Source organism: Cydia splendana, chromosome 3, assembly GCF_910591565.1.
Source record: "Cydia splendana chromosome 3, ilCydSple1.2, whole genome shotgun sequence".
In the NCBI taxonomy this organism is placed as follows: domain Eukaryota; kingdom Metazoa; phylum Arthropoda; class Insecta; order Lepidoptera; family Tortricidae; genus Cydia; species Cydia splendana.
The window spans coordinates 10,943,507-10,970,533 of NC_085962.1; the positions used below are offsets into that span (position 1 = coordinate 10,943,507).

General features: G+C 39.9%; 2 protein-coding genes across 2 annotated transcripts; one reads left to right on the plus strand and one right to left on the minus strand.

The window, feature by feature from the left end:
* Positions 1–1,983: 1,983 nt before the first annotated feature.
* On the minus strand, positions 1,984–10,578 carry LOC134806803 (protein SPT2 homolog). The gene is made up of 9 exons (XM_063780182.1): positions 10,363–10,578; positions 9,761–10,157; positions 8,965–9,078; positions 8,260–8,419; positions 7,365–7,498; positions 6,300–7,205; positions 4,298–4,418; positions 3,508–3,596; positions 1,984–2,403 (listed from the first exon to the last, which is right to left on the minus strand). The coding sequence occupies exons 1-9, from the start codon at positions 10,417–10,419 to the stop codon at positions 2,315–2,317; spliced, it is 2,067 nt and encodes a 688-aa protein (XP_063636252.1). The 5' UTR covers positions 10,420–10,578; the 3' UTR covers positions 1,984–2,314.
* A 2,049-nt stretch (positions 10,579–12,627) lies between these two features.
* On the plus strand, positions 12,628–25,950 carry LOC134806898 (large ribosomal subunit protein uL15). The gene is made up of 5 exons (XM_063780321.1): positions 12,628–12,717; positions 12,883–12,946; positions 13,108–13,205; positions 14,679–14,831; positions 25,788–25,950. Exons 1-5 carry the CDS (start codon positions 12,715–12,717, stop codon positions 25,914–25,916), a joined length of 447 nt encoding a protein of 148 aa, XP_063636391.1. The 5' UTR covers positions 12,628–12,714; the 3' UTR covers positions 25,917–25,950.
* The last annotated feature ends 1,077 nt before the right edge of the window (positions 25,951–27,027 follow it).

Here is a 27,027-nt window from a genome sequence, read left to right on the forward strand (position 1 = left end):
TGATTTTCACTCAAAATTTACATGTATCTAAATAATTCATCTTAAACTGCAATCGTGTGAGAGTTTTTGTGTAAAATGAGTTATTGTGATAAATTTTTGTAATGTATTTATCATCCCTAATCGTAATATATGGTGCTGAATTAACAATATCATTCGGATTCAAGGGAAATTCGTAACTGTAAGTATGTAAACAATATCTACCACCCTACCACCAACTAAATGATGACGTCACAAATGGCATGCGAGGCGTTTTCGCGCGAAGTTTAAACTAGCTATAATAAAACGCAATTATCTATGTTAAATCTTATGAGTATAACTGAAATATAGTGTTTTTCGGAACTAATACAAGTGTACCGACGATATTAAAAGGGTTTTCAAAATTTGTAATCAGGCCTATTGCTACGGGTCTAAATTTACCAGCTTAAACAATGTGAGGTTTTACATCTATGATGAATTTTGATTATAATTTCGGACGCGATATAGCGTCCGCGGGACTTACGGGGATAGAAAGATTAAATTATTATATTTGAATTTGGCAATTAGTACGCTCATTTTTATTTAAAGATTAATATATTTCTTACCTTGAAATGATTGCTGTTTCTGGTTTACTACAACGGTTTAAATTTAACTAAGTCTGTGCTAAGACGCATTTAGATATGTTGCTCGACTTGCTCGTACATATGAATAGCTTTTATTTTTAAAATTAATAGGTAAATAAATATATTTCAAGTGAATAAATCTTTTATATGAAAACTGATAATTATTTTTGCGTTAAATGACTTTACTGACAGCATTGACATTACAGACTTTTGTCATGACCTATGTTCTTACCGGCCAGACCCAAATCAAGGCCTATCAAAGAGGCCTATTGACAAAGATTTTTTTTTAATTTTATCAAGGAGGGTAGAGGCACGTCTACCCTTCATAGATTTTATGAACATAGACAAAGACAAACTGAAATAGATAATAATTTACATATATCAAAAAAATATTAATAGTTTACATATGACTTTGACTACTTCATAAAATATAAATCAAAATATATTTGATAAAATTAATTGAATTTGTTCATAGAAATCGTATAGACAAAGCCAGTTCTAGCAATGTTGCTGTAGTAAAATATTTTTATGGTAATTACTGGCAATCTTGCTCTAGGAACGGAGCACACATGTACAATTATGAAGGGTCACGTCATTCCAAGGAAGTCAATAGGCCTTGGTCTATACAAGACTAAACGAAAAAGTAACGCGTGATCTGTTTTAACGTTACTTTTGCGGGGCCATTTTTTGCGGCTGATTGGGTATCCAGTTCTTATTCTATATCAATGATTCCAATAAACAATGTTTTGAAGTTGGTTGTTGACATGACCGGTATTGACATTTTATAGTGCGGTTTTATTGAACTGGTTAGTTGTTTGGTTTAAACTTTAATATTTCATTTAAGGTTTATGTAGATCGACGATAAGAATCCTATAATCGAATTGGAGACTGAACGTTTTATAATCGAGGTTGGTGGTCCTGAAAGCGACACAACATCTGATGAAAATCAGACTTCGTCAGAGTCAGAAAACGAAGAATATATTAATATTGAATATTTAGAATCAGATTTTGACGAATAGGTAAATTGAAAGAACCGAATTCTCTGTAAGCAATGTTTCTGACATTATACGAGTATCAACATGAAGCCAATGTCCACTACCCCGACTATACATGACGTACGCACATTATTGCCATACGTAAGCTGTTTGCAGCGACACTATCTCAGGGTTAAATAAACTGTTGTCAGGCTTTACAAAAGGATAAATTGTGAAAATATTTATTAGTAAGTATATTAAATATATTTAAACGGTTCATTCACATATATATATTAATAAATAATAGCCGTTTTAATATATTTAATATGTCCGTGTCTCACGGAAGTTTTGTTACTTATTATGTTCTATCATATGCCTACCCCGCCCGAAGCCTCCTTCCATCCTTATTTTTTTCCACAGACCTGTCATTTTTGCTTACGTGTCAAGACAGCTGAAGTGTGCGAAAGGGAAGCCATCTGATATATGAACATCCCATGAGTGCGAAAGAGTCAGACTACAAATGAGAAAACGTGACCGTAGTCTAAATTCTCTTTGCAGTTACTAAGGCACCCTCTACCAAGAAACAGTCACACGATAGACAGGGACATCAAGATTCCTGATCTTCCGCTATCAGACATCGGTAAAATTGGACAGAGAGAATTTTGTATCTAGTACTATTTCTGTATGATTAGATCAGGAGGTCTCAGAAAGTGGGGCGGGTGTGGCGTGTGGGTCGCGCGGTCAGTCGTCGCTGATGCGGCGTTTCTTCTTCGACCCCTTCTTCTTCTCCATGGCCTCCATGCGCATGTCCTCGAGGTCCTCCATGATACCTGCAAAAAGATACATTGTCAACGGTAAAATGTGAGATAACACGATAGTGCTACTATAATTATAGGTGAGACAGAATGGTAACAGCGAGTGGTCTGAGGGACCCTAACTTCGAACTATCGTTGGTCACGCCCCCCAAGCCACGGCTACAACTTGGACGTGGTTAATACGTTTCGTTTCAACACCTACAAGCAGGTAACAATGTTTTTTGTTAGTAATTTTAGAATCAAAATATGTTTATTTGCAAATTATATTCTAAAGCCTGACCAGTAATATATATGATCATTGTCAAGAGGGCGCTGTTATTCTCATCTATAGGGTGACAGTTCAGTATAGTATGAAAAAATTTGTTCCAGTGAAATTCCGCAACATGGCGCGTGATCATATATTCCTGGTCAGCCTTTAAATAACCCCTTGATTTCTAAAATAACATGTTTATAAGGTATTATCCAAAATATTGTAATCGATTAAAAAGCGCACGGAACGAAACGTTGATATACGCTGCAATACGTTCTCATTCCAACTTAGCGCTCCATTGTACTCTGTTGTGCCGAAAAATTGCTAACGTGGCCCTGGCCCTGTATATGGTTCGTTTAGTAGGTTTCGTTCGTGTTTTGATGGAGGCTAAGTACAGATCCATATCGTCGGCAAAAATCGCAAACCTCGTAACTCCATTTCAAGAACATTTGGATTTGCAACTTTCATTTGCAAGACTCTTAACTCCTTTGGTGGGGATAGGATGTTTGCGACTTTAGCCGACGATATGACGCGTGGTTCCGTTCCGAACATCCCGCTGGCCGACGAGCAAGCCTCGGGCAGTGGGGAGACACTCCTGACTTCGTTCAAACTCGGCTCCGTTCGGCTCAGCATTGCTCCGAGCAATTATTAGGGTTGACACAACTTGACGTCCCTTTGCGTGCACGACCACAGGTAAGATAATGACTTGAATTTTGACAAATAGTCGAAAGGGATAGTGCCATAAGTTAGAAAGGGATATCATGATTCGACCCTAAATCGCTGTCAAACTTCGGTTTTGTAGGAAGTGTCCTCTGTACTATAGTACTATTAGTCATTTTGTGCCTAGGGAGGGGAGTGTGCGGACTCACCGATCTTCTTGCTGATGTACTCCTCGCGCTGCTGGCGCGCGAAGCTGGACTCCATCGTCGGGTCGTCGTCATCGTCCATGTCCCGATACCTACACACCAGTCAAATTTACAATATGTACATACATTTTAACCTTTTGAACACCACAGACGGCAATTGACGACAACGCAAAATCGTGACAACGACGCCAAAGACGGCATTTGACGCCGATCGTGTTTTGATGAAAATCTACTGAAAAACACCCCACTTTTAGGTTGGCATTATTTATTTACAAAACTAAATTTTACCCCCGTCGCGTCAGTGGCACGGCAAATGGATGCGCCGTTTGGCGTTCAAAAGGTTAAAAACGCAGTAAATAAATTTGGTAACCTATGCGTAAATATTAACCCTTTGACCGACAAAGATGTCATCTGACGCGCGCGGCTACAGCCTAATATCAACCTTCGTGCATTCCGGCAAGGTTCACGATGACGCGCCGCACACGATAGGCGTGGCGTTCAAAGGGTTAAGGACTGTGAGGGAGAAAGATTCTCAGGGTTATTTCCAGAACCATATCGTTCGTTCGACTGAGAGGCATATAGACGATTTTCGAATCGGCATCTTTGATGGATTTTACATATAAGTTTTAGAATTTCCATATAGTATTTTCCGGTTATAACACTGATGCGGTTTTGCACGCCGCTCCGGTATGTGAGCGAGACAGCGCAATGGACGTGTAGAGCGATGACCCCTCGCACACTGGAACCTCGTGCAGATTCGCATCCAATGTAAACAAGTGTAAGAACAACTAACTTGGACTTGTCGTAACCGAAGATCTCCTTGATGTGGGTGGAGTAGTCCATGTTCTCATCGCCGTCGTCGATGAAGTCGTCCATCTCCGAGTCGTACTCCGACTCAGAGTCGATGGCGCGCCCTGCACAACAACGCAAACATCGAACACTCTTCTTTTATTACAATCATATAAGTACTTAGTTGTAGACAAAATCAACCGATTAAATCTATCAACCGGCTGAAACATTAGTTATAACATAATATGTTATTGGTCGCCGCAATACAGGCGTGCCTAGTGCGGTTACCAATGTTTATCAACTTCTTGATTGTAATAACTTTTTGCTTAATAAATATTTTTTGTTTTTTTTTTTTCATTTTCATACTTCTACAGTGAGCGCCGGAGGAATTTATCTGTGTAAAATTCTCCGAAAATTGGACTTATGCGGTATAGGGAATAATCCCAATACACCTTAATATTGAGTGTCTTTCGGCCTCAAAATATAGTTAAAATCCTTCGGGTTTCCGCCTTAGAATATCCTGGTCCAATGTGTATTTGCGTCTCACATTTTGCTTAGTGAGAGAGCGACACGCAATGCACATTGGACAAAGAAATTGGACCTTGTGGTATACAATTAATATTAATATTAAAAATGCAAAAGTAACTTATTCCGAGTATCACGCCTACAGTGTTAAGGCAAATTTACATCAAATACGTCCCGAAAACCAAAAATAATCCCACTCGAGTGTGAATTGGTGGCTGGGATGAGTTTGTATCGCCCTAAAGCCCACAATTATAACACAAGAAAAATTGGCAGTTAAATATGAAAGCAATAGTGCAGCGGTCGGCAACCTTTTAGCAGCCAAGGGCCACATAGTAGTTAACGAAGTTGACGCGGGCCGCACTTAGTTAATATTTATGACTTTATCAGACATTGTCGTTTGTCAATATTACATACAAACAAAATAGCCAGGGAAGCTCGCGGGCCGCAAGTGAGAGGTTCGCGGGCCGCACGCGGCCCGCGGGCCGCCGGTTGCCGACCGCTGCAATAGTGTAAGAAATATGGCTGAATTATTTACGTTTGATAGCGAACGAAACAAAAGAATTGCAACTCAGTTCCAATCCAATGGTTTAACCCCTGGAGTCCCAAGGGTTTAAATTTGCCAGCCAAAACACGACTTCGAGGTTTTGAATTTAGAATTGAAACTTGATTCGCGTGGGACTTAGGAGACGTTAATAGTACATTATTGTCGAGGCTCGGAAGTAGCTACTTGCAGGCTGAGGATTCGTTTTAAACGGACGACCTTGGGAGTCCGTTTAATTGAATCCGAAGCCAGCAAGTAGCCTTCCAGCCGAGTCATATATAGTGCTTTTCTCAAAAATGGTGCAAGAAATATAAATATCATAGAAATATTTTACAAAAGCAACTTTCTTACGTATATATTTTCACAGAAAAAAGTATAAACAATTGAAAAAATTAGCTTTGCCGCCCATTTATTTTTTAATAAAAAAAGAAGTGTATTTTTCTGCCGAAAATACGCCAACCTATTTGAGACAGCTAAATAGTCGCGGTACTAATCATCTGTTTGGCTGTTTAATGGGCCTGTGCCTTCATTTGATATGGCCATTTCAACTTTTAAAAAGTTTGGAACTCGACAAATAATGGAATTTGTATGCAACATTGCAGTCCCAAAATCGAGACTGCAATGTTTTTAACTTTTTAATTTTTGACTGACCATAAACTACGCGCTTCGCAACCTATTTTTTAAACGGCAAAGTCGACTTTGCCGTCCATTTTTGAGAAAATTACATTGAGGTATTCCACCTGTCCAATTTCTTTGTCCAATGTGCATTGCGTGAATTGCGTCTCACTCTCTCATTAAGCAAAATGTGAGACGCAAATACACATTGGACCAAGATATTGGACAGATGGAATACCATCCTAAGGAGGATATGACTGTGTAATTTTGCAAGCGAGGTAAATTTGATAGCTAACATTCCATTTCCTGTTTAGGTTACACTCACGCTTCTGTTTCTTCCTCGGATCTTCCATCTTCCTCCTCGCGTCGGGCCGCTTGGCGAGCTTGTCCTTGGCGAGAGAGCTGACGTGCTTGTCGAAGTCGAACGAGTTGGAGATGGTGGGCTTGCCGGGCGCGGCCGGCGCCTTGCCTCTCTCCTCCGGCCTCCGAGGCGGCTTGCTCTCCGGTGGACGCTTGCCGTTCTCCTGTGAGGCCCTTTGCTTGGCTATAGCTCTGTCTCTGTCGCTCATTCTGGCGTCCTCTTTGCTTTTCTGTGGCAGTTTGCTCTGCGAACTGTGGCCGTTCGTGTACTTGCTCTCGCCGTTTTTGTTAGGTATTGTAAATTTCTTATCGTTCGAATTTTTATCTATCCTGTATGTGTTCTGGCTTTTTAAATCTATACTCTTTTTGACTTCCTGTCGTGAGGATTGGTCTTTGGAACTTAATTTGCTTCTGTCTACGTCTTTGCTAGGTTTGTCGTAAGATTTACTAGATTCTAATTTCATCTTTGTTTTTTCTAATCTGTCTCTATCTCTATTTAATCTTTCCATTTCTCTGTCTATCCTTTCTCGTTCCGCCTTCAATTTATCCAGTCTTTCCCTGTCTAGTCGCTCCTTTTCTCTGTCCGCCTTGTCCCTGTCTAGTCGCTCCCTTTCTCTGTCCGCCTTGTCCCTGTCTTGCCTCGCCCTCTCTTTCTCTCTCTGCAACTTGTCGGCTCTGTCCCGGTCACTGGATGGTTTGTCTTTGCTTCGCTCATATGTTTTAGTGCTGTCATGTTTGTGAGAGTTGGAGCCAGAATTGGAAGACTGGTTGGAAGACGTTTTCTCGCCGATTTTAGGAATTCTCCCAAATCCACTAGGTTTCTCTGGTTTCTTTTCTTTGTCAGCAGGCCTGTCTCTTTCTTCTCTTTGAGCTGGAAATAAGAATGGAACTCTTTAAGAAAATATAAAAAATCAAAATTCGATTTATTTGTATTTGTACAAGGGAACATACGAGGCTATAGGTACTCCAACCGTTTAAATATCCCATTCCTTTTGACGATAATGTTTGGCGACGATAAAGGCACACTCACGTTTCCGACCGTTCTTCTCGGCGTCGATTCTCTCCTGGCGGCGCTGGCGGCGCGCCAGCTCCTCCTCGTACTCGCGCCGCTGCTTCTTGGTCATCAACCGCTCCGGCTCCGACTCCGGCTTGGCGGACACCGGCCTGCCAAACATGTCAGCCTTCAATAACACATTCTCAGCGATATACCCTTAAGAAGGCTCAGTTTCATTGGTTGATACAGAGCGTGTTGTGACTCCCCGCAGGCGTGCGTTATGGAGATCTCCTTATGCTCTTGGTTTCCTAGGATAGCGGTGCCGTCATATAGCGGCCGTCTCCATACAAAATACTACGACATCTATTTTAGCCGTATTATTTTGTAAGGAGACGGCCGCTATATGACGGCACCGCTATCCTAGGAAAACCGAGCTTCACGCACCGTGCGGGGCCTATCGATCAATGAATCTGAGCCGTAAAACACGCTAGATGTGTATGGAGTTAAGTGCTGTAATTTATTTTAGAGATGATATCTTAAAATTAAAAAGTTGTAGAATAAACCTATATGGCTGTCCGTTAGTTTATAGGCACTTAAGTCGGTTTTCCTAGGATAGACGACCAGTTAGATATGACGAGAAGATAGTTGGATAGGTATGGAGACGGCCGCTATATGACGGCACCGCTATCCTAGGAGAACCGGTCTTTATCGCACCTTCGCCGCATCAATAAACTGCACCAGTGATAACCGACACGTTTCGGAATACGGACTCAAAACCTACTGAGTTCGCGTACACCGTCGACTAAAAGTCGAGAACAAAGTATTGTAGTGTAGGTATACAAATATATAAATATATTTTTGTTTTTTTAAAGAGCCTATCCACCTTAACAGCATGTAGTCTGTGCCTGTGACCAGATACTTTTTCTAATACCTGGGCACTTCGACCGGGGCGCTCTTTTTCTCCTCGGCCAGCTTCAGCAGCTGGTTAAAGTCCATGGGCGGCGGCGCTGGCTTGCGGAACTTTGGCTTCTCGGGTTTCTCACCTTTTCGTTTCTCTGGCTCATACTTTTGAGGAGGACTTGATTCTCTTTCTGAAAAATGAAAAACATGTGCCATAGCATGGCTATAATACAAATAAAAGAGAATTCAAGATTAAAACAAAATTAGTTTATTTGGCATTGGTATTCCATTTCTTAGTAAAAAACATGAACTTTTGAAATGGAATTGGTTTTTCACTGTGCGTATCAATATGATTCACGTGCGTATTTGATGAATCCCAAACCACATACTTAATGCCTCAGAAAGACGCAGTTTAATAATTTCATTTCATGTCAGGTTATTAATTAATATGGGGTAGTAGGGTTGTTACTGATGATTTCTCAACATGTCTCGGTACTTTGGCCTTAGAAGTAAAATTTACTTCAATCCCATTAATAACGTCAAACTTAGAAAAGTACAGTCAGCAGCAGAAGTTGCTAAGCGGGAGAGGTGTTCAAAATTACCTTGACACGTTCTTATTCTCTTAACAATAAAGTTGCGTCAAGATCATTTTGGACACCTGGCCTGCTTAGCAACTTCTGCTGCTGAATGTACAAGTCTCAGAGCCGAAAGTTCTAAGTAAAGTGATAATACACACCGCCACCATTTTCTGTCCTTCGCCTTCTCTTGTGTGGGACAGGGTCATCTTCATGTGCCAGGGCATTTTTCACTCGTTCCATGGTGCCTTTCAAATCTGTCTTTACACTCTTCTCTGAAAGAAGATAATATGTGAATTAAAATAGATAATAATCTTTCTTATCATAAAACATCTTTGGAATATATTAAAAGTAAGAAAAGATAATTTTCCAATCGACATTAAAACACATGTGTTCCATAGGATGTTTTGATCATTTGGCGAGTATTGAATCTTTGTTCGCAAATCTCATACCCTGTTTATTAAAAGGGAATTGCCTAGGAACCGGTTTATATCTATCAGCTTATGAAGATAATTATAGCATTATTGAATGATTTATTAGAATTTAAACAGGTGAACCAAGTACTTTGGCTGAATATTCGTTTCAGCAAGATCTGAACTGCATAGCAAAGTCCATATTCAGCTAATTCCTAATTACAACTATTTGCAAAAGAACAGAAACAAACATGAAAAACAGGAAGTACTCTACTATAAAAGAGCTGATTTGGAGCATTTTTGTATTGTTAATCAGGATCAACTTCATCATCAGATATGTGAATAGTCATTTTCTTGAAATTCATCTTCATATAATGTTGTTGCCTTATGTTAATTATAATTTGTTTGTTTTATTTTATAAGGCTAGTAAGACACTGTCTATGGCAACATAAAGTATTTTTCCCTCACAAACACTTGTCACTTTTTTAAATCATTAGCACACCAAAATCCCTAGGGTATGATTATGACATAAAATTCAACTTACTGCCCGTAGGAAATTTGGGTTCATCAGGTATCTTGCTATATTTCTGCATCAATTTTCCATAGAAAGCAGCTGCCTCCTGAGATTCATATCCATAGTCATCCTGGTCCGGCTGATCTGGACCCGCCCTGGTGACAGCTGTGTTGTCGTGGTCCACTGCATCCTCTATCACAGACTTGTTAGCAGACTTGATAGTCTTCAGAGTCTTTTGAATCTTCCGCAAGGCCTTGGGGTCACGCATAGCAAGCAGATCATCCTTCTTCTTCTGAGCTTCCAGTTGTTTCTGTCTTTCTTCTTCATCTTTCTTAGCTAAAAACTTTAATATATTCTCCGACAACTTGTCCTTTTGCCGTTGTTCTTTCTTTGGCGGATCGAATCCAGCTCTGTAGTATGTGTTGCGCTAAAAACAAAGTACTTGAACTTATATTTATCTGTCAACGGTGGTAATTAACAACACGAAAAGTAAAAATGCTTATGATAAGCCATTTTCAATTAATAAATAGTATTCAATAACACAGCGCAGCAACAAAAAAATGATTATAACATTTATTTAAACAGGGCGCAGCAATATGTATTGTATTCACGAAACTGAGAAATGAACTCACAGATGACTTTTGTTGTTGATTTCTTTGAGCAGCTAGCAAAGTCTCGCGGAACTCCATTTTTGGTGGTTTGTTAATATGATACACAATAACACAACTAAAACAAAATCATAATAAGTTTTTATCAAATCATCTACGAATTTTAGGAAAATACGTGTCAGACTTCACTTCGACACACAACCCGAGCCATTTTCTGGAAACGTACTGAATCGAGTTACCAGCTGCAAAGAGCAAAGACTCAGATAGAAGTCAATCTTATTTTGAGTTGGTAACATTAAAGCCGAACGAACCGAACGAACACACTACCATACGCACCATGACCTTGGCGCGGTTGACGTAGGGTTAACGGTAGTGTGCTAGGCTATTGTATTGTATCCTTTGGCCAGTCCAGAGGGCCTATTAGATCAATCCGATCCCTAGTTTCGTCATTAGTCCTGTAGCGCTGGCTATATTTTGAGCCCTAACTTAAAGTAATATTAAAGTCAAATATTTTTTCGCTTACGAATAGTGTTTTAAGATGTTAATCTTACATTTTGTTTTGTGTCACAGATATTATTTGCTTTTTAAGTAATTTAACAATTTGTGGTAATTATTTTTATTTTGAATTATTTTGAAGAAAAGAATATTCTAGAGAAAACATGTAACTGTATCGCATTTAGGATAGTTTTTTTAATGTGAAAATATAGTTTGTGTCAATTACGTCCATTGCAATCGGATACTATGCCATACTATTCAAAATGACTCAAAAAATAATTAAAGTAAAAAAAAATGCTGACATCGCATTTAATCGTGTCAAAATACTCAAAATGTACATTACATGTTTTTGTGTCTTATTAAGGCATAGCTTCATAAGATTTTTGATAATTTTGTTCTAATAGGCTATTACCATAACAAAAGAATATTAAAGTTACTAGAGTTCACATATTATTAATTTAAATGGCGGGATAAATAAGAAATATTAATTTGTGTCAGTTTCATCCATTGCATAAACAAATAATACAAAAATAATGTTTGCGTTCATACGACGCTAGTGGGTGGCTCTAAACGGGCAACGGGGCCGTATATAACCCCCTCCAGACTATGCACGTGAATCGCGGGCGAAGCCGCGAATGCGAGTGTGGAGTCGATTTCGCTGTCTGCGAAAATCGACTTAACACTCGCGTTCGCGGCTTCGCGCCACGATTCGCGCACGAGTGTGGAAGAGGCTTATCTTCTTTTATTCGCTAAAGTGTAGAAGAGAGAGGAAATATATAGCTGGTCAAGCAGATCTTGTCAGTAAAAAATGGCGCGAAATTCAAATTTTCTATGGGATGATATCCCTTCGCGCCTACATTTTTCAAATTTGCCGCCTTATTCTACTGACAAGCTCTGCTTGACCAGCTGTATATTCAATGTCGCTAAAACCCCCATTCACACTCCTAAATTGTAGTCCGCCTCGTCGTCCGCCTCATTATGTAGGATTGTGTATGGGGTCGCAGACTACGTGCCGTCCTACAACACCCAAGTAGGATGCCTCTTGGGTCCTACAAATCCTGCAAGCCCCGCCCACCGCTGCAGTCCGCCGCGCAGGATTGTTTGTGGGTTGACGTCCTGCGCAGCGGACTGCCGTGTTTGACGTATGACAACAGTGCGCGCAATTTTTTTGGAATTTATAAAGAAAATCGCTGTTTGTGGGACCAAAAATCATCCAATCACTCCAACAAACAATGGAGGAATAGGCATTGCAACAATTATTAACAATACTTAAGAAATATGATGCTCACTGGCGAATTTTTTGCAGTTTCTTTTCCCACTCTTTTTTATTTTTATCCAATAACAAGAAAATACATCGCAGAAGAGCAAATTTCTTTTTTTTTTCATTGCACGTAACATTTCCAAGATTAGGTAGACCGACACTAGTGAGAAACGATGCAGTACTGATGATGGACGGCAAAGCAGTACCGTGTGTGAGCTATATCTTGCTCCGCAGTCCTGCAAGACGAACTGCAAAGTAGGAGGTGTGTGAGCTATATCCATATATATATTATACTACTCTTTGGCTATATCCTACTCTGAGGGCCTACCGCGAACCACGTTCAACGTGTTGCCTCCCTGTTACACTTACGTACGAATTTACAAGTGCAACAGAGAGCCAACACGGCGAACGTGGTTCGCGGTAGGCCCTCTGCAGTGAGTATTATATTCTTTGCTCTGCAGTCCTTCGTGCCAGACTGCATTTTAGGAGTGTGAATGGGGGGCTTAAGTCGCTATTCTAATATATATTTTTGTTCCTGGCAACTCCACAATTTGACTTATGTCAAATCGAAATATCATCCATTCTTTTTCTTTTGTGAATTTGACGTTGAAGACGAAAATATGGTTGGTGTTTATTTCCCAATGTTTTATCCAATTTTATCAATGAAATCGTGTTAAGAGTATTTTATTTTTATGGTGCATATCGTGTAAAAAATAGATATTGTGGTGCTGTAATGATTATTTTGTTTCTATAGTGAAGTTTATCATAACCTACGATTTATTCTGCAGGCCACCTCCAAAAAGAAGACTAGGAAGTTGAGAGGACACGTGAGCCATGGCCATGGTCGTATTGGTGAGTATTTCTTCTCATTTAGAACAAGTAGAACTTATTACACATTACTCTTTTTCTGTAAAGGTGTTTGTGTAAGATAACCTCAAAATACCGCTTTTTTGCTGGTTTCTGGTACCCCAACTAGTATTCTTTAATGATACGTTAACCTTTCCACATTCTAGGCAAACACCGCAAGCACCCTGGAGGTCGCGGTAATGCCGGTGGTGAGCACCACCACAGAATCAACATGGACAAGTACCACCCTGGATACTTCGGCAAGGTAAATAATTTCTAATAGAGTTAGACCAAGATAAGTCTGCAGCGATTTTGATAGACTTGGTGCTATCAATTCATTATTTTATATCTCAAACTTCTATGAAATTATGACTGATAAATAACACTGGCACAGTCTTTGTTGTCCAAATCGTTGCAGAGTTATCTTGGTTTAAGTCTATCAACCAATTTGTTATTAAAGCTATAGATGCACAATATTTCTCATGAGAATCAACATTGTTTACTAACTAAATTTTATAAGCTGGTCTCTTATAAATAAGATAATTTAACTGCATTCTTTTAGACAACCCTTACTAATTAAAAACAATAATAATATTTTCTTTGCTGCAGCAATAATCACAAAGTCATAAACTTTAAATATCCATTCTGAACGTAGCGGTGCCCCGTCACAACTATAAATCTCAACAAAAATCATATACTTTGCAATGGAGAAAAACAAATAATGTAATATTATATTGATTACAGAATTTATTGTGAAGTTTTATCAGAAAACATTATGTTTGGAGTCTGCTTGTTGAATATTATTTAATTTAGCTGTTGATAAATATTTGCTTCTTTGGTTTCTAATAACTGATATAAGATAACTATTTTTTACTTTTTAAGGGTTGTTATTTTATTATTAGTCTTTTTTGTACATCTATCAACTCACTCCAAGACATTTCTAATGAGCCCAAACTGTGTGTGGTTGCATTTTATCATAGATGATTTCTTTGGCCAGTTCAAATTTTGATCAGAGACTAAAGCGTTTCACATGCCTATTTGCGAGCGAAATCGTTGCGCGCTTGCAGCGAACTCGCTGCGCGCTCGCCTGGCTTTAACTTTAACCCTTTTCTAGACCACACCAAACTACAAGGTTTTCCCAAAAAATGCAAATATATTAAAAATAAGGCAGCTTTGATGATTAATTTAATGACAAGTCACTTTTCCCGAAAGTCCAATCGAATATAAACCTTACATTGATAGGACTCCTAAGGTTGAAATTCTATTGGCGCGTATGTGGTCGTTAGGTGCACTATGCCTGGAAAAGGGTTAAAATCGCCAGTGTGATAGAGCCCTTAAGTACATTATACACCTGTGTCATGTAAATTTTTATCAGATATATTTTGAGTGAAGCTAAATTTATGTGTAAACCAAATAATTGCATTAATTTCATGTTTAGTTATGAAAGTGGGACAATTTTAAATGAATTACTAAAGTTTTATAGGAAAGCAGATCTATATACAGTTTGAATTTGTTTCTTTTTCTCGTATCTTGGTATTCTTGACTTGGTTATTTTATAAATACAAATTTATTGCCCACTATTTTACTACATACATAGCTTACTCAATCAAAACAAATAATTAGACATTGTAGTCGTATGTAATGTAATTTTATTTTATTTGCTGTTTGCGGGACGGAAGAGTAAGAGTAAGAGTACATTATGTACAGTAATACTAACTAAACTTATGATCATTTCCAGTTGGGCATGAGGAACTACCATCTTAGACGGAACAAGATCTTCTGCCCCGTCCTTAACTTGGACAAGCTGTGGACCCTGGTGTCAGAGCAGTCGCGTCTCAAGTACGCCAATGCCACTGACGGCAAGGTGCCCGTCATCAACATAGTTAAGGCTGTAAGTACATAACTAGAATTGGACTAAAGGCCTGGCCAAACAGCCGGCGCGACGCAGCGCCGCGTCCGCGCCGCGTGATGGCGACGCGATGCCTGTTCAAACAGGGCGCGCGCGGATCGCGGCGGCCTCACGCTCTCAATACGCCCTCATAGCGCGCGCGAACGCGGCGCACCGCTCGCTGCCTAACGTCCGATCCGACTGATGTGACCATGCGCGACGCGGCGGGCCGCCGCGTCCGCGCGGCGCAGCGCTGCGCACGCGCCGCGTGGACGCAAGGGGCCGCGCGGCGCGGGGCGCGACAGAAGCGGGGCGTGATACCGGCGGGACGCAGTCTGTTTGACGTCGGTAACCTGTTAGCATGTGCTGCGGTCGCGCCGCGCGACCGCGCCGGCTGTTTGGCCAGACCTTTAAGCTCTGCTAAGCTAAGCTAAAAAAAACTTAGCTTATACTCTATATCTTTAGGTATTTAAATAAAAGTAAACAAACAATTCGGGTAGTTATAACATTTATCGGTTAACCAGCCAAATACAAAAGTGCCTAGATCTGTCACTGAACGACCTTACTTTAACCAGCGAACTGATATACATGGAAGTATTCTGTCCGCTCAGTTATGACCCAACGTAAACTATTCGATTGTAGGCAGTGCTTACAAACTATTCGATTCGCAACTTCAGTTCGTCCGAGATGACAGTCAGTGACGGATGACTAAATTGATTTATAAAAACAACGTTTTTTTTGTAATTAAAAATGTCTTCATGTGTCGTGAAGTGGTGCAGAAGTTATTTTAGTTCATACCAAGGATAGTGGAATCACTTTTCACTTGTAGTAAACAGATAATTTCAGTAAAATTTGAAATAAACATGACGATTTGTTTTCAATACCATGCTAAGCTAAAACGTAACAACTGCATACGACTTTCATAACAACATACGACTTTTTAAATTGCGAGGATAATAGGGATGGTGTTATGCCAAATGAAATAGACTATTTTATTAACTTGTGCTTGGTTTAGATATTTTCTATATAATTATAAATGTAGTAATGAATTCTTTCTTACAGATTTGTATTTTCCTTTTTTATTTCATGAGATGGAGCTGTAAAAAGAACTACCTAATTATTCTAAATTAATAATCAAATTTGATATTATCATTTTACATTACTTTCCATTCAGATTCCCACAAGATGTTATTCGCAGAGAACTATGGAAAAAAGCTGTCCAATTAGAGAGACATGGAATTAAGTGGATGCCTGGAAAGATATCTAGAATATGTTCTATTCATGAGATATAACTCGTTAGATAATCATACCCGGTCTCCTATATGTAGATACACTTCCACTGAATTAATTTAACAAATACACACATTATCTGAAAATGTTGATCATTCGAATCCACCCTCTACCGTCACATATATTAGTCTGTTCGAGGTACGGAAAACGGTGAAGAATATAGATAATACTCCTAAAAATACGTGTGATACCTCATTAGATTCGTAATGATGTCTAGAAAAATGTATTCGAACTAATTCGAAGCGTGTATTAGCACCCAAAAAATTACAAAAGTTATTAACAAAAAAAGGGAGAAAAAAGTAGATTTCTTATTTCCCAAATATCTCAAAAAGTATTAATTAGGGCGAGCGAAGCGAGCCCTATCACTATTCGACAAACTATGCATTCTTGTGGTACACTTTACGGAAAAACTATCGCAATGTTAAGTTTGAAATTTAACATAGAAATTTAAATTCATGTCTAGATGTGTTATCAAACATAAAAATATAATTTTATAAACATAAAAAAATAAAATAAAGGAATAACACTTTGTATTACTACTAGCGCCATCTGTTAGAAAAATTATGAATACAAAAGTGGGTTGAAATTTTGGATTTTGACCCATCGCGCTTCGCACGATTGGTTCCCAATTTAGCAATTAAGTTTCTATGAATACTGAAACGTTCAATGTTGCTGTATATTCACTGCGGAGGTCAATTTACTCGTATGTTCCGTTCTGTGAAGCATGGAACGGTTTTAGTGTTACTATTCCTTGGAACTGCCACAATTATAAATAAAGATAAGCATATTAGGTAATACAAACTTCAGTGACTTAAGGGGCCCACTAGTTAACAGTCCGCCGGACGGTATCGGCCTGTCAGTTACAACAATTTTTTTGAGAGTTCCGAACAACTGACAGGCCGATACCGTCCGGCGGACTGTTAATCAGTGGGCCCCTTTATTAGTGCTGATACAGACGGACTACAATCCGACTGCAACTTGTATGGAAACTGCACGCCGACTGCACGCCAATTGCAACGTCGGCGTGCAGTTCAACAAAATGACCCAGAACCCTGGTAGTACCCAGTGGAACTCAAGTTTGGTGCAACATAGGCACACACTGGTTTAGTAATTCGACACGTCTTGATGAGCACTTGGGAGAGCAGTACCCAAGATAGAGCTGATGCTGAACCCTGGCAGTACCCAGTGGAACTCAAGTTTGGTGCAACATAGGCACGCGCTGTTTTAGTAATTCGACACGTCTTGATGAGCACTTGGGAGAGCAGTACCCAAGATAGAGCTGATGCTGAACCCTGGTTGTACCTAGCGGAACTCAGGTTTGGTGCAACATAGACACACGTTGGGTTGGACATCCGACTCGTCATGATGATCACTTGGTAGAGCAGTACCCAAGATAGCTGATGCTGAACCGTGGCAGTACCTAGTGGAGCTCGGGTTGTATACAACGTAGGCACACGCTGTTTTAGTAATTTGACACGTCTTGATGAGCACTTGAGAGAGCAGTACCCAAGATAGAGCTGATGCTGAACCCTGGCTGTACCTAGCGGAACTCAGGTTTGGTGCAACATAGGCACACGCTGTTTTAGTAATTTGACACGTCTTGGTGAGCACTTGGGAGAGCAGTACCCAAGATAGAGCTGATGCTGAACCCTGGCTGTACCTAGTGGAACTCAGGTTTGGTGCAACATAGGCACACGCTGTTTTAGTAATTTCACACGTCTTGATGAGCACTTGGGAGAGCAGTACCCAAGAAAGAGCTGATGCTGAACCCTGGCTGTACCTAGTGGAACTCAGGTTTGGTGCAACATAGGCACACGCTGTTTTAGTAATTTCACACGTCTTGATGAGCACTTGGGAGAGCAGTACCCAAGAAAGAGCTGATGCTGAACCCTGACACTACCTATTGGAACTCAGGTTTGGTGCAACATAGACAAACGCTGTTTTGGTCATCCGACTCGTTTTTTTAGCACTTGGGAGATACCCAAGATAGGGCTGTAGCGGAACCCTGGCAGTATTTAGTGGAAATATGGTTTGTTGCAAATATAGGCACACGATGTTTTGGTCATCTCACTCGTCTTGATGAGCACTTAGGAGAGTATTAGTACCCAAGATAGAGCTGATGGTGAACCCTGGCAGTATCTAGTGGAGCTCGAGTTTGGTGCAACATAGACACACGCTATTTTGGACATCCGACTCGTTTTTTTGAGCACTTGGGAGATACCCAAGATAGAGCTGTAGCTGAACCCTGGCAGTATTTAGTGGAACTCAGGTTTGTTGCAACATATGCATACGCTATTTTGGTCATCTCACTCGTCTTGATGAGCACTTAAGAGAGCAAATTATACGTAAGTTTATGTGCAGAGCAGCATGATTACCGCCAGTAGGTGTCCAGACGGGATAGTTTTACGCTCAATTGTGTGGTATGGACGCATAAATAAACATTGCTGACCCATTATGTAGGAAAGCCAGTTGGCTTCCTTACAAAAACTACTGGGCGACCGTGTAGGATGTAATAAGCGCTTATGAAATTGTATATTAAAGTTGGTCAAGCAGATCTTGTCAGTAGAAAAAGGCGGCAAATTTGAAAAAATGTAGGCGCGAAGGGATATCGTCTCATAGAAAATTTGAATTTCGTGCCTTTTTCTACTGACAAGATTTGCTTGACCACCTATTCGTGTGGATGATATCAATTTGATTTTGTCGTCTGGACACGTTTTTAATGGACAAAGTAAAAGCTGTAACAGACAGGCGTACCGGACAATATATTTCTTTCTTGCTCTCACTTATAGCTGCGTCCTTAAGAGCGCTCTTACAAGAAAAGTCGAAATAATGCAAAATTGATGATACTAGTCGACGAAATTCAGGACTTTGCGCTCATTATTAGAAACAATGAGTACTTGTTCCAGTAAAAGCGTCTTCTTATCTTTATAAATATCGTTGTAAATATTAGAAAAAGGACTTATTAAATTAGTAATGATTTTTTTTCTGATGGTCGTTTCCGAAAAACCCCGTGAAGCACTGAATGGCGAGCTCTTATTTGGAAATGTTGAGAATTTTACTCTGCTAAACCTGGCTATTTTGTATTACTAATACCCTGTACTTTAGGCATATCAAACTATATTTTTCCTACATACCTTTGAGAAAGAGAAAATCAAAGTAAAACGAACTCGATTTTCTCTCCGAAACAAGTGTCAATTCCTACGAAAATCTACTTAATATCGAAGTCATTTTCATACTCAAGCAATCTGCAACGTTTGCTTATACTGTTGGTATACATTAGTGTTTATAAAATTCTACTATAATTTTTTGGGAATTTTTTGAAAACTACTCTATATTACCGATGACGCGCGCTGCGCCAGCTCAGTGCCGCGGCAGAGCTTGTAGAGGCAGGACGTGTGTCGGTCGGCTCCGCACATTTTCAACGGCGACGACGAGGTTTTTTATCATTGTGTGCGGCGGGCGCCGTGTAAAACGCTATACTGTGTGCGTGTAAACCGCAACGAGAGACTTTGATCCTAGCACTGTTTTTATAGTATTATAATTTATAATGGTACAGTTTAATAAACTACCGGACAGGATTAAAAATATTTGAAACGACCTGACATTCTATATGTATTTATTTGACTCAAGATAGTACTCAGGGTCTGATGATGGAGCCGGAAGGTGGTCACCGGTACCAATCAACCATGCAACTAAACCACTTCGTGTTTAGGCTCGTTTTATTCATCTCAACAAGATCTTTGACAGAAGATAGTACTCAGGGTCTGATGATGGAGCCGGAAGGTGGTCACCGGTACCAATCAACCATGCAACTAAACCACTTCGTGTCTGGGCTCGTTTGATTCGGCTCAACAAGATCTTTGACTTAAGATAGTACTCAGGGTCTGATGATGGAGCCGGAAGGTGGTCACCAGTACCAATCAACAATGCAACTAAACCACTTCGTGTTTAGGCTCGTTTTATTCGTCTCAACAGGATCTTTGACTTAAGATAGTACTCAGGGTCTGATGATGGAGCCGGAAGGTGGTCACCGGTACCAATCAACCATGCAACTAAACCACTTCGTGTTTGGGCTCGTTTGATTCGTCTCAACAAGATCTTTGGCACAAGATAATACTCAGGGTCTGATGATGGAGCCGGAAGGTGGTCACCGGTACCAATCAACCATGCAACTAAACCACTTCGTGTTTAGGCTCGTTTGATTCGTCTCAACAAGATCTTTGACACAAGATAGTACTCAGGGTCTGATGATGGAGCCGGCAGGTGGTCACCGGTACCAATCAACCATGCCACTAAACCACTTCGTGTTTAGGCTCGTTTTATTCGTTTCTATAAGATCTTTGACACAAGATAGTACTCAGGGTCTGATGTTGGAGCCGGAAGGTGGTCACCGGTACCAATCAACCATGCAACTAAACCACTTCGTGTTTAGGCTCGTTTGATTCGTCTCAACAAGACCTTGGACACAAGATAGTACTCAGGATCTGATGATGGAGCTGGAAGGTGGCCACGGGTACCAGTCTACCATGTAACTGAACCACTTCGTGTTTGGGCTCGTTTGATTTGTCGCAACAAGATCTTTGACACAAGATAGTACTCAGGGTCTGATGATGGAGCCGGCAGGTGGTCACCGGTACCAATCAACCATGCCACTAAACCACTTCGTGTTTAGGCTCGTTTTATTCGTTTCTATAAGATCTTTGACACAAGATAGTACTCAGGGTCTGATGTTGGAGCCGGAAGGTGGTCACCGGTACCAATCAACCATGCAACTAAAGCACTTCGTGTTTAGGCTCGTTTGATTCGTCTCAACAAGACCTTGGACACAAGATAGTACTCAGGATCTGATGATGGAGCTGGAAGGTGGCCACGGGTACCAGTCTACCATGTAACTGAACCACTTCGTGTTTGGGCTCGTTTGATTTGTCGCAACAAGATCTTTGACACAAGGTAGTACTGAGGGTCTGATGATGGATCCGGAAGGTGGTGACCGGTACCAATCAACCATGCAACTAAACCACTTCGTGTTTGGCTTCGTTCGATTCGTCGCAACAAGATCTTTGACACAAGTTAGTACTCAGGGTCTGATGATGGAGCTGGACTGTGGCCACGGGTACCAGTCTACCATGTAACTGAACCACTTCGTGTTTGGGCTCGTTTGATTTGTCGCAACAAGATCTTTGACACAAGGTAGTACTGAGGGTATGATGATGGATCCGGAAGGTGGTCACCGGTACCAATCAACCATGCAACTACACCACTTCGTGTTTGGCTTCGTTCGATTCGTCGCAACAAGATCTTTGACACAAGTTAGTACTCAGGGTCTGATGATGGAGCTGGACTGTGGCCACGGGTACCAGTCTACCATGTAACTGAACCACTTCGTGTTTGGGCTCGTTTGATTCGTCGCAATAAGATGTTTGACACAAGATACTACTCAGGGTCTGATGATGGAGCTGATAGACAGGTACCCGTCGCCACCTTCGCGCTCCATCATCAGACCCTGAGTACTACCTTGTGTCAAAGATCTTGTTGAGATGAATAAAACGTGCCTAAACACGAAGTGGTTTAGTTGCATGGTTGATTGGTACCGGTGACCACCTTCCGGCTCCAACATCAGACCCTGAGTACTATCTTGTGTCAAAGATCTTGTTGAAACGAATAAAACGAGCCTAAACACGAAGTGGTTTAGTTGCATGGTTGATTGGTACCGGTGACCACCTTCCAGCTCCATCATCAGACTCTGAGTATCACCTAGTGTCAAAGATCTTGTTGAGACGAATCAAACGATCCTAAACACGATGTGGTTTAGTTGCATGGTTGATTGGTAATGGTACCTTCCAGCTCCATCATCAGACCCTGAGTACTGTCTTGTGTCAAAGATCTTGTTGAGACGAATCAAACAAGCCCAAACACGAAGTTGTTTAGTTACATGATAGACTGGTACCCGTGGCCACCTTCCAGCTCCATCATCAGACCCTGTGTATCTTCAGTGTCAAAGATCTTGTTGAGACGAATCAAACGAGCCTAATCATGTTACTACATGGTTGATTGGTATCCGTGACCACCTTAATCATCATCAGATCCTCAGTACCAGTTCGTTTTTAAACCCTCGTTGATACAAACTTTACAATCTATAGGTACCAAATGCAATGACGAAACATGTAAATAAGCGAGTAGGTACCTATAATTTCTTTCGAGTAATATACCTTCATAAGTACGAGTATGGGGCTATTCATAAATTACGTCGTTTCAAATGGGAGGAGTCGGGGGGGGGGGGGGGGGGGTCTGGACTTCGGATGATGGTAACATGACGTAGGAGGAAACAGATTCATCCGAAGCTTGATTTTTGGATGATTTGAGGGGGGGGGGGTCAAAAATCGTCAAAAATAGATGACGTAATTTATGAACAGCCCCTATGTACATTTGCACTGCATTTAGTATTTTCGTACTTACCAAATAACAGTTTTAGAACTTTAAAAGTTAAGTACAGTTAGTGTTGTTATGGTTGATTTCAATATGCTTCGCGAAGGATCAAGAATGTTTAATCCATCATTGTAGTGCGAGTGTGGTAGAAGGGATCGGCATACTGAGCTCGCACGGCCTGCCGCAGCGCGTAAAATACCTAAACTCGCTCAACGCCGAAATGTAATAGCGCTCTTAACGGATTTATTTCGTAGCCACTCGATCGAACATGGAACAAGCCTCGGACTGGATCAAAGTCGCGGTCCGGTACGTTTAGGTAGAAAAACTCCGCGAGCCCTTACAAAGCTCTGCTTTTTGCTAGTATTTAAGAAACCAAAATTAATATTATAAAAGAGGAGGATATTTCCAATCAAACATTCCATACTTGCAGAACTGTATCTCCATTACTTATACTTTTTTTTCAACGCTGAACACAGCCCTCCGCGCCTCATTTTCGGGAAACGCGCGTAAACAAGTATTACATTTGTTGAAACGCGCGTGTCAACAAATGTAATACTTGTGGAAATTTATCTTAAATTTATTTTTTCAACAAGTTAGGCAATTATTAATGAACAAAATTTTCTCGAAATTCCTTCTTCATTGAAAACGAAAAAAAAAATGTATAAATAAGTATTGTAAAATTTTGTCGCTTTCTAGAGCCCTTCTCATATACATGCTTAATAAGATCACGTAATAAAAGTTTTAATAAAGTTAATAGTTTGCTTAAAATAAGTTTTAGAATAACATAGAAAATTGACGTAGATCGAAAAATCAAGGTAAAATTGTAAAATATAAAATAATATTTTTACCAAACTATTAATTTTTTCAGAACTTTTATAACGTGATTAAGCATGTATATGAGAAGGGCTCTAGAAAGCGACAAAATTTTACAATACTTATTTATACATTTTTTATTCGTTTTCAATGAAGAAGGAATTTCGAGAAAATTTTGTTTATTAACAATTGCCTAACTTTTTGAAAAAATAACTTTAAGATAAATTTCCACAAGTATTACATTTGTTGACATATTTTAAATACACCCTATTTTTTTTAAAATTTTTCAATGAATATTTAATACCTTTAAAATTATATTTAATGTTACGTAATCACTTTTTCACGCCGCGCTCGTTTCCCGAAAATGAGGCGCGGAGGGCTGTGTTCAGCGTTGAAAAAAAAGTATAAGTAATGGAGATACAGTTCTGCAAGTATGGAATGTTTGATTGGAAATATCCTCCTCTTTTATATTATTAATTTTGGTTTCTTAAATATTAATACTTTTTGAGATATTTGGGAAATAAGACAAATCTACTTTTTTCTCCCTTTTTTTGTTAATAACTTTTGTAATTTTTTGTGTGCTAATTAATACACGCTTCGAATACATTTTTCTAGACATCATTACGAATCTAATGAGGTATCACACGTATTTTTAGGAGTATTATCTATATTTTTCACCGCTTTCCGTACCTCGAACAGACTACGAGTATATGTAGGTTCTCTCTTAAGCCATTTCCGTCAGTAGAAAAGAGCGGCAAATTTAGAAAATGTAAGCGCGCGAACGGGTGTGGTCCCAAACAAAATTTTAATTTTGCACCTTTTTCTACTGACAAACTTGCTTTACCGGCTATATACATATAAAATATTTCCATTGGAACTGAAAGTGGGGATTTATTGTGACTCCGCCTATTCAAATATTTTTGACCCGATTCGGGTACAGTCGCCATCAGATATATCGGAGCGGCCAAGGTGTTCAAAATATCTGAACACGCGCTCTAACGCCCTGACAATAGAGGCGTGTTCCGATATTTGTGAGCACCTTGGCCGCTCCGATATATCTGATGGCGACTGTACCCGTGTAAATTTTGCAGACTGTATAGCCAGTCCGATTTCTAAGATCAATTTCGCCATACATTTACTATGGCGTACTTGATCTTAGAAAAACGTACAGACTATACCTGAACGTGAATTCGCACTGCCATACAGATTGATAATAAAATATACAAAATACTTATTATAGCGGAATACATTTATACAACAATGATATATTTACTTATGTTGAGTTAGTCTGTCATTTCATAACAACATTTTAACTAGTTATCTTTTAATCTGCATTAAATTATTATACGTGAATTATTTGACTGGTTCTTCAATGTATGGCATAAACCTGTCCCTGTCCAAGTCATATTCTAATCAAATATGAACCGCGAACTCTCAGCGGCCAGTACGTACAGCAAGAAGGTTATTAGCGGATTAATGTCGCTGATTGGTAGTTATTGACATTATATGCATTTCCTCTACACTTAGCTATGTACCATTAGTGTAATAAAGATGACTATTATTTCGTTTACCAGCTTTGATTACAGGCTCTGTAAACGCGTCGTCTTATTTGAATGTAGGCGTAATTGTGTATGCTAATTTGGCCCGAGAATTTGAACGGTAATGTTCCTAAAGGCGGTATCCATGGTTATATATGATCGCAGACTTTAACCTACATTATTTGATCATGTAATGTTTTCATCTACCCTCAACTGGCTTAATGAGCCATTTGAGGGTAGATTTTGTTTACTTTTATTTAAATACCTAAAGATACAGACTATAGTCATGGCAATTTCAATGACAAAGTGTGGCCATGACATAATTTATGTAAAATTTCTATGAATTAATGACATTTATAATAACAGTACCTGACAATTTGTACTGTTCAAGTCCGTGCAGTTAGCTTAGACTACATTAAGAATATTTCTAGGTATTGTATCCATACAGAGCATATTCCTCAGTAAAATACCTCTTACAAATTATGTGTGATCGTCGGATCTAATGTCGCATTTACATCCAGCCGACGTGTAGGACGAGTGTGTAAACACAAGTACTTCTCAAGGCAATTAACTAGGTAGTAGGTTGTACCTATTATTAATATTTTATCAAAATATTTTTGAAAATAGAAATATTAGCAATTTTATAACCCAAGTCTGATTACGAAAGCAAATTAAACAAATAAAAATTATTATCGTTCCAAAAATTTGTTATTTAACTGTACAGCGAATTAAATAAGTCAAAGTGACGCCACAAAGTTTGTGACTTCCCCTCCCCCCTGTCACTACATAACACATTTTCTAGGACCCAAACGTGTGATGTAATTAATGGATGACCCCTAAGTATACAGTCTTATTCAGTGACGTAACTGACGTATTCATATTTTTGTCACAGGGTTACTCCAAGCTGCTCGGCAAAGGCAAGCTCCCCAAACAGCCCGTGATCGTGAAGGCGAAGTTCTTCTCGAAAACGGCAGAGAAGAAGATCAAGGACGTCGGAGGCGTTTGCGTCTTGTCTGCGTAATTTAAGTATACAATAAAATTCCATTTAAAATCCATTTGTTTATTTTATTATTCACGTCCAAATATTTAGTGGTCCCATTAGTACACCAAACGAAAACCAACAATTGCCAATCGGGGGAAATTATTCGTGTATAAGCGTATTTAGGCACAGTTGTAGTAGAGAATGGTGTATTAACATTCAATTGGCGGATTTGCAGTCTTTTCCACCCTAGGCCCTGGGGCCTGGGCCCTATAGCCGTCCCTTTCGCAGCACCCATCATATTGACTACATTTTAGGCTATTTCTTGTAATAATAATCAGCGACATTTTTTGTCACAATTTGCCGCCCTAGGCCCGGGTCTACTTACTGGGCCTTAAATAGGACAAATCCGCCACTGTATTAAACATGCTAAAAGTACCGGAGGGTGGGGCTAACGGGTAGAGGGGGTTTAAAGGTCCCTTTTTAAAGTTTTTCATATTAAATAACTCTTAAACGGTGGCCCGTAGCACAGAATAAATAATAGTACTCACTCTTTAACAAAACGCGTCTGTTACGATCAGGACAGATATGGCCGCTAGGTCGCGACAGCGCCACGCGCGGCTTATGGCTAGCCACCAAAATTGGTGTGGAACGGATTAAGTACTTTTAGCTACCTGTAGCAAAGTGATGAAATCGCGGAGTGAGCCACGCCTGCCCGTAGCCATGGTATAATAATATACTCCGCCTGGTACTCTCTTCCCGTCTCTTCGTGGTCACGTGACTGACACAAGCCTACGTCAGGCGTGGCTCACTCCGCGATTTCGTCGCTTTGCTACAGGTAGCTAAAAGTACATCCGTTCGGCCCCAATTTTTGGGTTTGCCATAAGCCGCGCGTGGCGCTGTCGCCACCTAGCGGCCATATCTGTGCTGATCGTAACAGACGCGTTTTGTTAGAGAGTGAGTCTTCTGTACCTAGTACTATTATTTATTCTGTGCCTACGTCATCATGCGACAGCGCTATATGATAATATGCGATAGCGCTATAATAAAGTGGCAATGTTATTGTGACGTAGGCTTGTGTCACTCTGGGAAGAGAAGACCATGTTTTATTAGACTATGCCCGTAGCAAAAAAAAATTATTTTCATCACACTC